At 44.3% G+C, this 17,574-nt stretch overlaps 1 protein-coding gene across 5 annotated transcripts in view; it reads left to right on the forward strand.

The window, feature by feature from the left end:
* PKNOX2 (PBX/knotted 1 homeobox 2) overlaps positions 1–17,574 on the forward strand; it is an 87,101-nt gene that overhangs the window by 54,265 nt on the left and 15,262 nt on the right. For 3 of the 5 annotated variants that reach the window (XM_072027787.1, XM_027444411.3, XM_027444413.3), the window contains 3 exons: positions 4,409–4,517; positions 9,767–9,906; positions 14,157–14,328. In XM_072027787.1, coding sequence (XP_071883888.1) covers positions 4,434–4,517; positions 9,767–9,906; positions 14,157–14,328 — 396 coding nt within the window. In that variant the 5' untranslated portion in view covers positions 4,409–4,433. Of the gene's footprint in view, positions 1–3,338; positions 3,440–4,408; positions 4,518–9,766; positions 9,907–14,156; positions 14,329–17,574 lie in introns of all 5 variants that reach the window. The other 2 variants (XM_072027788.1, XM_027444415.3) reach the window with 1 other exon arrangement.

Consider the following 17,574-nt stretch of genomic DNA (forward strand, 5'->3'; position numbering starts at 1 on the left):
AGAAGAAAAGGGGTTTATCATGAAGAAATACCAAATCCCAACCTTCTTTAGACCATGGCAACAGCGGAAGCCCAGGCTTGGTTTGCTTTTTTTTTTTTTTTTTTTTTTTTTGTTTAATTGGGAAATAACTCAATAATGAGATGTCAGGAATATTGCAAAGGTTGGCATTTAGGGAACTGGTGTCTTGGCTGCTCCTGGTGCAAAAACTCTCCTGGAATGGAGTAAAGGAAATCTGGCTACCAAGTATTTAAAATATATATATATATATTATATATATATATATATTTGCTGGCCCAGTGGTATTTCTGGCACATATCTGTAATGAGGCATCATGCAAGCCCACTTGGTAGGGAGGAATCATGAGAATCAACTGAGAAGGGGTAATATCTTGAAAAATGTGTTTATTCCCCATTTTTGACCATTTAATAGCATCAGGTGTGTTTTTAGTGAGCTCAGGGTGGCAGTAGGGGGTTATTTTAACAGCTTGTGAGAAGATGGTGTTCATCTGCAGCTGGAAACTTTTGTTTTCAGGGAGATAGGTGAATCTTGACACTGAAGGTTGGCGGCAGGGGGAGGTTCAGACAGCAGATATAAATTTGGTGTTTGGGGGGAGGAGAGTCGCTCCTGATTCGCTTTACAGGCAAGCAGATGGATGCTGTCACCTGCAGAGGGTGAACCTGTCCCTGCTCATGCTTCAGAGCAAGATGTATCGTTCTCTGGAGGTTCCTCTCCCTTCCTGTCAGCCGTATTTCTTCATTTTAACTTATATATACATACATAATGAATGCATATATCATAAACATCAGCATGCGTAACCCCTCTGTGAAGACAGTGGCATAAAAAACTAGCAGCCCCTTGCGGAGCATGACTAACACACCATCATTGCAAACCCCCAGTTTAAAAAAAACACAACACCTTTTAGAAAAGTAATCTTCCACTAATACGCTGAAATACCTTCCTGTGCCTGGAAAAACACACTGAAGTGCCTTGAATAATTTTGCAACTTTGGGAAAAGAAAGGGAAATGCATGAAAACCTGGCTTTATGGTTTTCCGCTTTGAATCCTCTCTTACAAATCACATGCTGCAGGGGAGAAGCTGTTGAATTAGCTGGAAAAAATGATCCCTATTTTCCATTGGTTTGGAAACAACAGTTGTATCTTGCAAAGCTAATATTAATGTTATCCACAGAAAATGGTAACGTGGAGTCCAACAACATGTTTTTTTTTTCACATTTGGTGCTACTTCTAATACAGTTTTATAGCAGGTCTGCTAATTGCACAGGTCAGGGATTGTTTCCTCTTCGCCTCCAGGATGGCAGATGACTGTTGGTAACACTCAGATTTTTTAAAACATTTTGAAGCATCAGTGGCCACTGTAAAAAGATGATTTCTCAACTCATTGTAATTATTTTAATTTGAAAAAGGATCTGATATATGGCTGGCAAAAAGCAGCCTATAAATCTTTCTGAGCTGCAACTCTTTTAGATAGACACAAGCTCTTCGGGAAATACATTTCCAATTCAATGGCAATGTTTCAGTGGTAGCTAAAGTATTTTTTATTTCATAAGGAAATTTAGGATACTTTGATCTCAGGTTTCTGCCAAAACCTAAAGTACTGCCCCTTCTGGAAATGAAAAGAGCATTTATTGACTTTATTGCTCAAAAATTCTCTGCTCCATGTGATGCCCTGTAAGGGGACTGCAATTACTCCTTCTGCCCTCATCGGCTCCCTGAAAATTCACTGATCTCCCAAGATGTGACCATTTGCTTGAGCTGGTCTGCAAGGTGTTGGTAGGGTTGGTTGTTGCTCTGTGCATCCTCCCATATCTCCTTTCATCCTCTGGATGATTATAGCAAAGAGCTCACTCACTTAAAATCATTTGGAGGGGGGGAGAAGATGTTAAAAAAATAAGGATTAATGCATAGTATAGCAGCTTTTGAACCTTCCCTGTGCTTAGAAGAAGCGCCTCACTGCCAATAAATCTTCGTGGCTGCAGGAAAGTGCTGACAGCTTTGCACCGTTATCCTGAGATTCATGGCTGGGGGCTCCCACACAAGGCACCCGTCCGGCACTTCCGTGGGCGCCAGCCACTTCCCTGGATATTTACGGCGCCCAAGTGCATTTGTTTCCCTGAGATAAATATACCGCTATCAGCAACAGCTGTCTCTCATTTTTATCCCTTTTTATATTTGGCTATAAGTCCTATTCTCCAAACAAATCAACGCCCTTAAAGCCTCAAAGAATGGCTTGATTTAGTGAGCAGGTTAGATGATATTCAGCAATTAAATTGGGCTCCGGACTGCCACCTTCTGGGAATATATTCAGCCAAAAAGCCCACACCCTGTAATAAATTGCCACCTGCTAAAGGTAGGCTTGCTCCCAGCATGAACAATAAATGCCAAGCAGGGTTTTTCCCCCGAGATATCCATCTCTGGGTGTGTTTTCTTTTTTTTTTTTTTTGTCTCCCACCAAGATGTCTGGCCTGGCAGAATGCTGAACTCTGCTTTTCTCCAGGCTGCAGCTATTTCTGGTGAGGCCATTTCCCCCAGGGGCTTTTGCACTGCCTCTTGAGGATGGGGATGCCTGAGCCGTGAACCAAATTTTAACATCTGACCCCACAGATTCTAAGCTGGAAGGAGCAGATAATTTTGCTAGAGGAAAAAAAAGATAAAAAGCGTAATTTCAGGACTTAGACTCAATGATCCTCATGTGTCCTCTCCATCTCAGGAGATTCTATGATTCTAGGGTTTTAATCACTTAAATACAATAGCCTTCTTCAAGATGTTTGTGTCATGCAAGGACCCCACTCTGCCTTCCCAATGCACAGCATTTTGGGTGTGCTCTCCTAATAAGCTATTCGTGGGGCACCATACTAGTGCAAAGTGTGTGCATGTTGCTTTTTTTTTTTTAATTATTCATTCAAAACAATAAGGGTGGCTAACAATCGTGCCATGTAGACAGCACTCAGCTTTCCGCATGGACATGGCCTCTTGTGATCTTGGTGCCCTGTGGTTCCTATAAAGCCCAAAGCCTCATGGAGAAGACTAGAATATTGCAGATCTACCGCTGAATGACTGTGGGGACTGATCTGAAGACTCCAAACCCACCTCTGCTCTTGTGCCCTGGGTGAGAACATTTCTTCCCACGGGTCAGCGTTGCACTGCAGAAGCAACTCTATCACTACTTACTGGTAGATCCGTTGGCAATATCAGAGGACTTTGCACGGGGCTCCTCTCCAGATGAGAAGCCAGCACAGCTCAATGACAGGCAGAGCGACCAAGCGAAGTCTTTGAGAGACATCATCTCTGACAAAAATGAGCTGTGCCTTGTTTTGCAGGGAGAAATGCACCTTTGGAAGTTCTGGGGAGATTTCGCCAGGTGGCTTTGTGAATTTACTCAATACAGAGCTCAGAGCCTCAGAGAGGACCCAGGATGGTGGTGGGTTGCTTTTTTTTTTTTTTTTTTGTAGGTTGGTTGGCTTGTTGTTTGCTTGCTTGTTTATTTATTTATTTATTTTAGCAAGTTTATTGGCTTGCTTTTTGAAGCCACCCTCCGTCTGCAACCAAATAATAAGAGGCATTTTTGAGCAAAGACCTGCTTCTTTGGTTGCTCTTGGCCATCAGGTCTGTCTTGGAGACCGTGTCCAGCCAAAAGCTCCTCTGCAAATTTGTTCCGTCACAGTGTCTCTCTTCTTTGCCCATTGCCATGGGGCCTGAAGATACCTCCAATAAAACTCTGTTCCACCCCCACCCCTCCCCAAATAGGTATGCATTTGCAGAAAGAACAGCAACTTCAGGAGAGGTTGAGGGGAGCATATCTCACCCTTTCACTGGCTTCAGGAATGTCCATTTGGGTTGTGCAACATCAGGGTTATCTCCCTAGCTCAAATCAAGCAAAGGTTTGAATCTACTTTCCTCATTTCTGTGTGTTCAATTGCCATGGGGTCAGTCAACTCAACATAGGAGCCAGCTGGATTGGTCAACCCAACATCAGATACTCAACATAAATTTAGTGTGCAACGGATTGAGCATACAGCATTACTCCATGGTGGCAAAATGAGAAGAGACATCATTTTTTAGGCTGTTCTTTTTTTTGGTATGTAGTTTCAGGAAAGAGAAGGTTTTGCATTTTGACTTCCTTTCCTGCTTCCCAAAAAGAAGAATAACAGGAAAAGGGAATGGAAATCTCCATATAGGCACGTAGTTATAGGAGTAAGGGGTGGAAAGCAACCTGGATGCACCGGGGTTCACATGGGGAAAATCATAATGAGCTCCACCAATTGCAGCCATCATTTCCAAGAGCTCTGCTCTCACCTGGCCACTCTCCTTTCTGTATTTTTTTTTCCCTTTTGGGAGGGTTTGGGGAATAGTTTTCCCCTTAATCCAGCAGCATTTCTCTTGCCCTCAGGTTCTCGATGTGACTCCCACCCAGGATGCACCATGTCTCCCCGGCGCCGGCTCTGACGATGATGGCCACCCAGACGGTGCCCCCTCCTCCCTACCAAGACACCCCACAGGTGAGTGTCCGCACCTGCACCCCCCAAAAAACTCTCTGTGACCCCCAGCCCAGCTTATCTTCTCAAGCATTATTTACCCCTCCTTGCTAAATATGAGCAGTATAAAATATTTCACCTCAAACTCTTCATTTCAGAGACTGGTAAAAATGAAACCCCTCTCCCTGCATCCAAGGTTGCAGTATTAAAGGATCTGGGGACAACCCCCTTGTGTTTTTTGCTGTTGTTGTTTCCCCCATTTCTGGCTCATTTTGGGGTTGCAGGGTTTTCTTGGTGGCATACTTGGGTGTGCATCTTGCCTCTGTTGATGCAATGAGTGCCCCCATCCAGTCCAGCCTCCCAGTGCAGTGTCGATATTTTGCAGTAAAGTGTCTTTTGAGGCAATTTGAATGGCATTTTGATTGATTTTACGGCACTTTTGGCAATCCGTCTCAGGGAAAAAAAGACTTCATCTACAATGTTGCTCCAAGGGGTCAAATAACCTCCTTTCCAAGCGTCATTACAGAGTTAGTTATTATAAGAACAGGAATTTGTTCCAAGAGAAACTCAGACAGAGCACCCCAACGTGCTGGATGTGGGGATTTGGGCTTCACTGAGGTCAGATTTTGGGGACGATCCCACTCCTCACAGCCTACTGCAAACTTTTGGGGGGTAAATCTATATTTCTGATTTGGGGTGCAGTGACCATCTGTGGAGACTGAATGTGAATGATCCGGATGAAGCACTGAACTGGCACAATGTTTAAGGCAGTTTTTTAGGGCTTTTATAGGAAACCATTTTTTCCCCACTTTGAAAGGGGCATGTGCTGCAAAGCGTGGCCCTGCTGCATTTCTCCACCATTTGTATCCTGGTGTCACTGCAAAAACAGAAAATCCCCCCCAAGAAAAAAAATAGAGACCCTTCCCTGCAAGTAAAATAAATAAATTGCTGCCTTGCCGTGACTTTTACGCTCCCCCGAAGCCACCCGGGCCTCCTTTCTGCTCGTCTCCTTCGATGGGAAAAGGTCACTTTTGCAAATGACGCCTCGGTGGGGCTTTTATGGCTCCTCCAACTTCTGTGTCATCATTTGCTCGCTCCACTGCTCTGCTCGGAGCGTCTTTTTTTTTTTTCTTTCTCACTTTCTCCTATTTTTTTAGTGCCTCTCTGTTGAAACGCAGTGCCTTTCTCGCTTACGCAGCAGGGAGCAGGGACACCGATTTAGTCCTAATGGGCAATTTAAGGGACTTTTAAAATAGCAGAGCTTTTCCATGGCATCCTACAGAGACATCCCCTATACCTTTCCCTGTCCCTTCTGCACCCCCATTTTCATTTAAAATGTTGCATTTGGACACCCTTGGGACCATTGTCATCTGAACACCTTCTTTTTTATCCTTTTGAGGGGGTTGATCAAGCATTTTTTCTTCGTTTCAGGAGATTTAGAGGAAATGCTGCTGTGAAGAGCACTTTGTGTTTGTCTTTTTTATTATTATTATTATTATTATTTGGTTTGTTTGTTGGTTTGTTTTGTTTTTCCTGTATGCTGTGGCTGCTGTGAGCTCTTCACCTGAAAATGGAAGGATTTGTTATTTCTTGGTTTTGGAAAAGCAAATTGCATGTTTATTCCTCTTCCCAAAGATGGGGCAGAGATGGGGAGGTCAGTGGTAAATAAGAAAACAAGTTGAACCATCAATTACAAGAGCTACAACCAATATTGCAAAACTCGTCTCACCAAGGGGACCATCCTGGGGAGAAAAATACTAAAAAAGGGGTTTGGGGGAGCTTTACATTAATATTGTTACTGCAGAGGCCATGCAAGCAATCAACCTCACTGTTGGAAATGTGCAAAAATGAAGAAGTGATGGAAAAAGCTGCCTTTCAGAGGAAAAATATGCTGTAATAATCGCCTGGTTCTGCTACCAGCGTATAACACAGAGCATAATTTATACCAAGTGTGATCACGCTCGCCAAGTGACTCTACCTGTTGGAAATAAGGAGTCTGCATAAAAATCCATGTGTTTGCCATAATAAATTAAAAAGAAAAAACAACAGAAAGTCATCGGCCATTTCGTTGTCAAAATTGGACAAATATAACTAGCAAAAAGAGGTTGTTTTAAAAATACATTCTCATTTTAATCACAGAAACTGATGAAAGAAGGCTTGTCCTGAAAAAGTGTTTTGTGGATGGTGTCTGATATATCACAAACAAAAACAGAAGCTCTACTGTTGTTGCAGCTTAAAAATTGGGTGGAGATGTCAAATTTCACTAGGATCAGTGACACACACACACATTGGGTGGAGATGTCGATTTTTCACTAGGATCAGCCTCACACACACACACACACTGGTGTCCTTGGCACATTTTGGGCTCGGAACCAGCATTAATGGCATATGGATTTCACGCAGTTACACTGAGAAATTTCACTGTGAAATGCTGATGAATAAGTTAAATAATGCCAATTTAGCAGGTTGCCTCGACCTGAAGACTTTCACCCTGGCTGCTTTCAGGACTTGACATACTATAGGACTACTTTGACCATAGTTTTCAAAACAGTGAAGCAAAAAGGATTGCTGCAGTTACCTGCAAGACATCCTGGATCACCGACAGGGAGCCAAGCGAGCAGCCACTGGTTCTGGCAAAGCGTTTTCTTCCTAAAGAACCAAAAAAAGAAGAATATAGTATAAATATGAATATAACTGGGAGGTCATGCAGCAAATGATGCTGCAGAAATCCCTGATGCTCCCTCAGCTCAGCATTCACCCCTGGCTTTAACCAGGAGGCTTACGAAAGCATGGGGATATTTTACATTTTTTTTCTCTCATGCATATTTTTGGCTGTTTTCTGGAAGAAAAAAAAAATGCACCGATGCAGCTTATGTGCGAAACTCCAGCATTTACTGGACAGGACATCTCAGAGGAGAGAATGCAGGCACGACATCCCTATCTACATTTTTTTCTGTTTCCTGCACTTCTACCTAAATCCAGACTCTTTTTCCCATCTTTTTCTGCATTTTCTCCCCATTTTCCCACCATGGAGACACTCATGCTCCTGGGACAGAAACCGGCTGCGTTTTTCTTCCCGTCTCATCCCTGTAAAGCCCCTTTCAGCCATGTTTTTGGCTTCCTCCCTGCCCGGCACCCCCATCCGTCTGCAAACACTTGCATTGGAGCAACCTTTCCTATTTTTTTCTGCCGACTTGGCACGGCCGAGCTGTTCATCAGAGGTTGCATTAGGCGCGGGGATTATTTTCTTTAGTCCAAGGTGAGGTAATGGCTTCGAAACAGCCGCAGAGGAGGCTTTTTTGTGAGTAATAGCCCAATTAGTTGCAGACTCAGCTGCAAACAGCCAACTTGGCAGGATTTTGGGGCTCCAACTGCCGGCGAGGACACGAAATGGGCTTCTACGTCCTGGTAAATGAATGTCAAAGTAAAAAAAGGGGAAAAGGAAAAAAAATAGCCATTTCCCCCCCAAAAATGTAAAGTAATTCTCAGTGGAGCTAGCAAGGAGGAAGAAAGGGAAAAATGAGAAAAGAGGAAGGGGAGGTATTTAATGGCACAGCCAGAGTGCTGTGCAAATTCAATATTTGCATTTTGGTTTTAGTTACAAATTGGGAAGAAAGAAGACAGAAACCCAAACTGGTAGGGTGAACCCCACTTTTTTACCCAAAACCATGTATTCTCCCAGGGGAGAGAAGACGGAGGGAAATTAAGGCAATCCAGCAGCTTACTTCTGTGTTGCGAGCATTTGAAATTAAATGGTGCTAGGTGACTTTACAGGAGCCAAACTTCAGAGTTATGAACAATAACAGTGATTAAAAAGAGCCGTTGCAGCAGTGAAAGGTCAGGCAGGAGATATTAAAGTCAAACATTTTAGAACCAACGGGTGCCGTAGGTTGGGCCCAACATGGGTTTACGCAGCTTTTAATCAAGGTGAGAAATCTGCTTTTCCATGCCAAGACCCTGACTATAAGGGTGAGTTTTGCTGAAGACAACCGTGGGCATCTGCACATATACACACAAGTCTTTATAAACATATATAAAATATTTAGCAAGACACAGAGGCTTCTTTTTGCTACCCAGCTTGGGGGAGGATAGAAGATTTATGGAGGCAAACAGGCAAATGCTAATTTTTACAGAATTTCAGCACTAGAGCAGGTAAAGCATCCACTTTGTGCATTAATTTTACACTGGGATTTTGAGTTAAGAACTGCAGAAGTTTGGAGAGTTGGGGGTGCTGATGCATATGAAACCAAAGAGATTGAACTTCTACCCCAGGCTTTCTTAATTACTTTTTAAAACCAAATCTGGTAAAGCAACATGTTGCATGGTGTATGTGAGACCCATCTGCAGTCTGGCAGGAAACAATGCAGATTTCTCTAATGCAATGTTAAGCTTAAGTGGAAATTACCCTTAAATGTGTGCACAAGCATGTGCAAATGAGGAAACACATCCTGTGCACATGGGCATGGATGTTTTGGGAGTGCTTTGGGGGTGATGCTGGGAGGATGTGAAGTGATTTGCATGTGTGCTGGTGCAGACTCGTTTCATATATTAAACTCACATTTATTTAACTAAAATAATTGCACGCTTTTTAAAAGCAAGTCATTAGTTAGCAGAGCCATTTATTACATAGCGGACATAATTTTAATGGTAGATTTTCAACCCTGGTGCATTGTGTGTCCTGTCCCAGCAGCCTTCTGGGGCTGCATTGGCAATAAAGACAGGTGATTTGAACCAAAAAAAAAAAGTTGCTTTTCTGTCTGGCTGCTTGCTTTGCTAAAATGACTCATCCCTGGGCTCAGCGCACCAGAGAGTTGGAAGAGGCTCCCATTATTTTTGAAGAATGCAGACTGCCTGTGTGTCTAGAGAATCACACCTTGCTTTGAGCAACCTCTGTTCAGTCACGAGACAAATGTTGCAGCTGATTTAATCAGGGACTTCTGAGTGCTTCTGTGGAGAGGAGGTCAGAGCACCTGCATTTCCCCCTAACAAATTACCCCCGTGTCTGCTGTCTCATGGTGCACTGAGGAAGACATCAAGCTTTCTCCCTTGCAGGTCTGACTGTATTTCCCCCATGAAGTGGAATAAGTGCTAATCCTGCTGCCAAACTCAGCGATGCTCAAGCTGGGCGACGTGAGCAGAAGTGCAATAAACCCCATTTTTGTGTTTTTTTCCTTCCTTCCTTCCTTCCTTCCTTCCTTCCTTCCTTCCTTCCTTCCTTCCTTCCTTCCTTCCTTCTTTTTTCTTCTTTCCTCCCTTCCTCCCTTCCTTCCCAGATGACAGCCACAGCCCAGCAGCCCACCAAGGCTCAGCCTGTACACCTCACCACCACACCAGCAGCCACCAACACGCCCGTGCCCACTGCAGCTGGTGACCCCCAGGCGCAGCTGGAGGCCGACAAGCGAGCCGTCTACAGGTGATGCAAGCCAACATCAGTGTGCATTAATTACTTAGTGCATCACTGAATGCATTATTTCGTTAATGTATTCCTTAGTCTCGTGAATGCCTCGAGTCAGTAATGCATTGATTTAACGCATTGGGTAATGCAGCAACTCACTGATGCATTAATTATTATAATGCACTACTAACTTGCTAATGTTCAAACACATTAATTAATGCACAGGAATGGATTCATTAGCAATTAGCTCCTTTTTAGCAATAGTAGCTATCAATAATATTGCATAGTGGTGGAGCTTCTTTGTGGAACTAGTTTTGCAACACCATGGGATCTCCTATGTTCAGCAGCACCTGTCCCCCCCCGAGAAATATTCACCTCCAGGAATTCCAAATTGGGTGTTTTTTTGCAAAACTCTGTGATTTGAGGCACAAAAAGCACTCAGGAGGAGCAAAGACAGACGTTAACCTGAAACATGCAGTTTGTGCATCCGTACAGTGCTCAGGCACCTGCGCCTCTCCGGTCTGCTTTTTTGTCACTGTGGGGATAATAATATATCATACTATAATGTATACAGCAATGATGTAGGATAATTGTACTAAGTAATATAATAAGTAATGTAATTATATATGATATGTAATTAATTACAATATTATAATGTATACAGTACTTATATAACAATAATGTATGATCTTTTAATATAATAAGGCTTATATAAGGCTTAAGGATAAGGAGTAACACCCAGTTAACAGCCAGGGCTATGGTTCATGGATGTGTGGAGCCACATGGGCCCTGTGGGAGGTTCTGGGGGCTCCTGAGCCAAAACCTGCAGATTGGAAGTTAAGAAATTAAAATATTTCACCTCCAAATATTCACATATAGTGAGTCCAAAATGCCCTGAAAGGGAAAGGGATCAGTGAAGAAAAAAACACCTTTTTCCTTTTGCAGCTGTGCAATGAGTTTCTGCTGGGTTAAAGGAAGAATTTCCACAGCATTCATGGGTGTGGCTTTATTGCAAAACTGAAAAATATTTTGGAGTTTTAACAGCCTTAATCTGATGGGTCAAAAATGCCATACATGCCATTTTGGGTATATTTCCTACATGGGAAAGTGGTGACAAAACTGCAGGCGGCATCTTGGCTGGTACTATGTGTAGACTCAGACATCCAAATCCAGGTACTCATTTTTGGGTACCAGCCACAATTAGCCCCAAAAGTATGTTTTTATGTATAAAAGCATACTGAACGAACCGGTTTTGCTGCATACATGGCCTGGGGGGTTTCAGCCCTGTGCAAAATCTGAATATTAACCTATACAGTTTTCATGTAGAGTATGTATACGTAATTAGATATCAAATAGGTGTTTTAGCAGCTGGCTACATGCCATGCTCCCAGTACTGCATCCTCTACCAAAAGCAATAGATTTTTGTTAATTTTCAGTAATTACACAAAAGCAGAAAGCAATGGCTGTATACATTGGTCAATCAACCTGGAGGGAAATCACCAGGAAAATGCAATGGGAAATATAAAAGGCAATGGATGAGTGGCCACTAAGTCACCACCAGGTTTTATGCTCTAGCAGGAGTTTTATCACCCATTAAAAAAAAAAAAAAAAAAAAAAAAAAGGAAACTAATCCACCCCCTCCCTGCTTTGTGTGGTGACAGCCGAGCATCTTTGTGGGGACTGGTCCCCAGCAGCATCACTTAAGGTTTGGACAAACAAAAGATGATGCCCCAAAGAAATGGGCACTGAAAACTGCTCTTGTGAGCTCTGTGCACTGGATTTCCAAGCAGGACAAGTCCATGCTTCCTTGCAGACTGTTTCTTTTTAATGGAGAAAAAGAAAATGGATTTTGGCGCTGGGGGAAAGAATACGAGTGCATGTTGTGCTGTGCTGCCCTCTCTGTGCCTGCGTCGCAGCCCCGCTGCCAGCTCGCAGGCAGCGCCCTGCTGAATGTGCGAAATTAGGCCATTAGAGGAATTCATTTCTCTTTATTAGCCCGTGTCAAATCCTTTTTATTAGTGGCTGCGAACGACCTCTCTCCTGCAGGAAAATGTCAGGCCGGTTCAGCCCTTTTATTTGCTCCGTGCCACTGCGGAACAAGCTCTTCTACTTTTATTCCCTCTCGGCTTGGGGTGGGCACAAATGGGTTGGGAAGGCAGGCAGCTGAGCTGTGTACAGACCACATTTGGGGCCAGATCCAGAGGACTGCCTCCCAAAAAAACAGATTTTTGCAAAAGCAGATTCTGCCAAAGCAGGTGTTTCTACCCCCAAACTCTTCCCAGTTCCACAGGGCTGAATCTCTGCCTCCATAACATCTGTAGTGTGGAGAATACCCCTGTTTCCCCATACATCCTGGATATCCATCCCGTATTTCACAGTGAGGGTGGGATCCAGATGTAAAATGCCAAAGCCTCACAGTGCCCATACCATTCCCCTACATTTGGCAGCCACAGGAAGGCTAGAAATGCAGAAAAATACATTTTTATTTTTTTTCATGGAAAAGGAAGAAGAATTTGCAACAATTTAGCACTCAGCTCATGGCAGAAATCCAAATTTCACTGGTCCTCAAGACTGTTCAAAAAGGGGCCTTCATGCTCTCCCTGAACCTGCCCCTGGGGGTTTTGCATTTCGACCTTTGTTTTGTTTTGTTTTTATTTTTATTGTTATTTTTATTTATTTTTTTATTATTATTATTATTTTCCAGATAAAAATCAAACCATCATACCCTCAGCCACATTGCTTCCCCATCTTGCCAGCACTGCAAGGAATTTGTGAAGGTCAATCATTAATACATAACAGCACGGGGATGCAGGTGCCCTTGGTACCTGCAGATCCTCAAAGCAAAGGGGCTAAATATGCAACTCCCCCACCAAAAAAGCACACAATAATTTCACTCACTAGCGCAGGGTGGGTTCATGCATTTCCTTCCTCATTGGTTTTTGAAATGGCATCTGCTGCGAGCCATGGGTTCATAAGGCCAGTAATTCATACCACAGCTTGGAATTTGCCGTTCATATCCCTCAGCTAAGCCCCAGCGGGGTGGCTGAAATTATGGAATTATTCCCCCCCAGCCCCTCCCCATCCTCTCCAGCCTTGGCGAATCTTGCATTAAACCAGGATCAGGCCAGATTAGACCATAATATGCTGCAGTATTAGCAGCTGCAAATGAAGACTTAGCCGAGGTGGTTAACCCCTTCGCCTGACTCTGGTTTGGAAGAGACCTGCAGGAAGCCTGGAATTGAGCCGTAATCATCTCTCCTTTGGGCCAAAATTGCTTTTTTTGCCCAGCACTTTTTAGAGCTGTATGTATTAGAGGCACCTCCAGAATATTTTTCTGAAGGAGGTGAGACCAGGAGGCAAACCCTGCTGCACTGGGATAACTGGGGTGCCCTTGCTGCACACAGGGGGAAGGGAACAATCCCTGCAGCAGCCTTTTGCCTTCCTCTCCTGAAAGTTGCCTCAAATACTTCAGTGTTTTTAAAACTGCACTGCTGGAGAGGCTCCCTGAGGGAGGCACTAACTCCTGGTCTTCATCACCTGCTTTGCCACGTGTTTTGGTGTAGCACATATATTTGCATTTTATATTGCGTCAGTTTAGTGTCATTGTTAGAGCTAATTGTGGATTCACAAACAGGAAGGCAAGCCTGTTTTTGAAGGGGGTCTTGTGTTGAGAAAGAAGAGGGATTTGGCCCAACTTCTCCTTTGTGTGTAGACACAAATGTGCTTGAAGAAGGAGAATAGAGCCCTCTCAATGGGGTAGCAACCCATGCAGCAGAAGTGAGCGGTATCTGTGGCATAAAGAGACATCGTGGGTGTGTAGAAATGCCAGCCCTTCCCTGCCCATCATCTCCAACTGACCCATATTTTTGGGTGCCTTTTGGCCTGGATCCCAGTGCAGATGTCAATTCCTGAAGCATGAAGAAATCAGGATGACAGCCAGTGCCAAGACAACTGCCACAAAGCCAAAGCTTTTTGCCCATTGCAAAACGATTCTGAAACAGGTGACTCTGGTGCAATGCTGTGAAGCACCAAGATGTCAGGAGAAGCCGTGCCTAGAGGAGAAGATGGTGCATTTTGCAATTTTTATTTTTATTTTTTAATTTTTGTAAAAGGTCTAGAGGGACCTCAGTCAGTATTGGCTTGGGAGTGAGGTTTGCAGTACCGGACTCTTACAGGCTGGGAGGGAACAGATAGGTGATGTGGGGTAAAAGCAGATGGGGGACCTAAAACAGTTGACGTTATAGGGGGATCTTCTCTGTCCTTCACAGGCACCCGTTGTTCCCGCTGCTTACTCTGCTCTTTGAGAAGTGTGAGCAGGCAACACAGGGCTCTGAGTGCATCACCTCGGCCAGCTTTGACGTTGACATCGAGAACTTTGTCCACCAGCAGGAGCAGGAGCACAAGCCCTTCTTCAGCGATGACCCGGAGCTGGACAACTTGGTAGAGTGGGCTGGGGCTTGGTGTATGGCCTGGGGGGCTGAGGAAGGGGTAAGGATGAGGAATGTGTTACTGGGGCCTAACAACTTGGCGATCTGGTTGTAGCAGTGGCCACCTTGGCAATGTTCTCCGTAGACCCGGAGAGATTTTTCTCTGAGACCTTCTCTGAGACCTTCTCTATAAAATCCTCTGCAAGAACAAACTCCAGCCGAATTTTTGACTAGTTTTCTTGCACAGATACCACAGAATCAACGCATCTGGAAACAGCCAAGCTTGATGGCTGGTTTGTGCCCCTAAACCAACAGTCTTTGCAGGAATCGCTCTTTTTGGTGTAGCATGTGATGCCGTCCACCTTCTTGTCTGTCACCACCTCAGCTCACTCATGAGCAGCTCTTGTTCAACAAACAGGGCAAAATAAGAGTTTTTTTTCCAGAAAAGGAGATGTATATCAAAGGTTTGGGACACTTTGGGCTGTTCTGGTACTTTCCCCCCAGTAGCAATCTACATTTCCTACCAGAAACATTTCCTGAGAAGCCTGTGCTTTGGATGGAGCTTTTCTCTTGCAGGGACTTAGGGAACGTCCCCAAATCCTATTACTTTCTCCGGAAAGCCTCCATACATGGTCTTCGTGGCAGGGGTGTGGGTGGGCATGACCACAGCACTGTCCTATCACTCTCACCCAGTGCTCCACAAGCAGGTTTTATGGTCAAAAAAAGAAATTTCACCCACCTGAGATGATGCAAAGAGCGAAACTCCTTCTCTGGGGGATGGCATGGCCCCTGGGACCCATTGTAGAGGGATTTCCAACAGAAAAGAAGCAAAATGCAATTCACAAGCAGTTTGTCTGATGACCTGGCACAAGGGAAAGAAGAGCAAGCAATGCACATCCAAAACAAGTGCTTTCCTAAAATCAAGTATTTTCAAAATGGATTAAAATACTGCATCTTTTGGGCCAAATTTCAGCTCATGGAGGGGAGCTTTGTGAGATCGCTAACTTCAGACTGGCTTAGCCCCTCCAAAAATTATGGGATGTGCAAAGTTCTGTTTGCAGATTACTGAGCTCATTTTGTCATGTCTTACGGACAAGAAAAGAAACTGCTCTGAGACAAGTGACAAAAAAAGCAACATTTTGGGTTGTTCCGATGTAGATCCTGGGGATGAACATGCACCAAATGTTGAGGTGCACCAAAAAATAAAAATTAAATTAGATAAAAATAGGTGCAACGATCTAGCAAAAGGAGAGTGACAGAGTTGGAGTCAGCTGGAGCTAAACAAAATTAAAATTTATGGGGGAGGGAAATGTATTCCCACATGTATCAGGCTGAAACATCTCCAGCAAATGGTCAGTGTGGGAGATATGTCCACAGAGATGGCTTCTTTTAATAAAAAAAAAAAACCAACAACAACACACAGGTGATGGGTTTGGGTTCATAAATGTTTAATTTGGGAGCATCTCTTGCTGCCATGGTGCAATTTGCCTGTGGCAATTTAACCCCAAGCAGAGCTACAGGCTGGGAGATGAGTGGTTGGAGAGCTGCCTGGCAGAGAAGGACCTGGGAGTGATGGTGGACAGTCGGCTGAATATGAGCCAGCAGTGTGCTCAGGTGGCCAAGAAGGCCAACGGCATCCTGGCTTGTATCAGAAACAGTGTGGCCAGCAGGGCTAGGGAGGTGATCGTCCCCCTGTACGCAGCTCTGGTGAGGCCGCACCTCGAGTACTGTGTTCAGTTTTGGGCCCCTCACTACAAGAAGGACATCGAGGTGCTCGAACGAGGCCAGAGAAGGGCGACGAAGCTGGTGAGGGGCCTGGAGAACAAGTCCTACGAGGAGCGGCTGAAGGAGCTGGGCTTGTTCAGCCTGGAGAAGAGGAGGCTCAGGGGCGACCTTATTGCTCTTTATAAGTACATTAAAGGAGGCTGTAGAGAGGTGGGGGTTGGCCTGTTCTCCCACGTGCCTGGTGACAGGACGAGAGGGAATGGGCTAAAGTTACGCCAGGGGAGTTTTAGGTTAGATGTTAGGAAGAACTTCTTTACCGAAAGGGTTGTTAGGCATTGGAATGGGCTGCCCAGGGAAGTGGTGGAGTCACCATCCCTGGAAGTCTTTAAAAGACGTTTAGATGTAGAGCTTAGGGATATGGTTTAGTGGGGACTGTTAGTGTTAGGTTAGAGGTTGGACTCGATGATCTTGAGGTCTCTTCCAACCTAGAAATTCTGTGATTCTGTGATTCTGTGATTCATGTGCACATATATGTGCATATTTGTACATTTGCCTTGTTTCTAGGACATGTATATAAATTATATATACATGTATATATTCTGACCCAGTCCCCCAAAATTCTCCAAAGCCATCCAAATCCCTAAGTGCACGTGGACTCCAGCAAGGCAGAGATGGATGGGGATGCTGAGGAAGGACCACTTCTGTTGGTGGGAAGCACCGACTGGAGGGGATTTCAGATGAAAATGTCTTGCAGTGCTCAAAACTCAACATTTCCACCTGTTCTTGAGGCAACACTTTTGCCAGGCTTTTCCCCATCCAAAATCTGTTTGCGTTGTCATTTTTTTTTGTATTTTTTTTTAACGCCACTGATTCCCTGGAAATCGGTGGTGGCAAAGTGGGGATGAAAAGGCCAGCGGCATTAGCTATCATTAGAATAAGAGTCATGTATTCCTCACTGCCGAGATGCACATAATTAGAAATTAGAAAAAGGTCAGATCTCACCATTATCAACTCAATCAGCTGCCGAGTGCCACACAGTCAATTAATTCAGCATCTGTATTTTTTACAACCCCGCGCACGTACGCCGTTGGACTGTAACTCTTTATCCGGACAGATATACGGCGCAGCGGAGCAGGGACATAAAATGAGACCCTAAGCAAATGAGCTGAGATAATTGAGAGATTTATTTTTTATACATATATGTGTCAGGTCTTTTTGCCTGTGCCCTTGAATATTGACTTTCATGGCCATGAGCCCCGGGAGGATGTGGAGAGGTGGGGCGCGACACCTCCACCTTGCACTTAACCTGTGCCAAGTACAGAGGAGGGCAAAAGCACAGAAAAAGCATAAAAAAGGGAAAAATTCTGGCCACACCTGAAATTTGTGTGCAAACCAAAAATTGGCTTTCTCCATCATGGAGCTGCTACCTGAGTTTGGCCCTGGATTTTTCGGGATGTTTCCCAACCTCGGCAACTCACAGTTTGTAAAGATGACCACTAAAATTTGCAAGTTAAAAAAACCCTTTGAAATGCAA

The sequence above is a fragment of the Anas platyrhynchos genome, chromosome 25 (assembly GCF_047663525.1).
Source record: "Anas platyrhynchos isolate ZD024472 breed Pekin duck chromosome 25, IASCAAS_PekinDuck_T2T, whole genome shotgun sequence".
Lineage (NCBI taxonomy): Eukaryota > Metazoa > Chordata > Aves > Anseriformes > Anatidae > Anas > Anas platyrhynchos.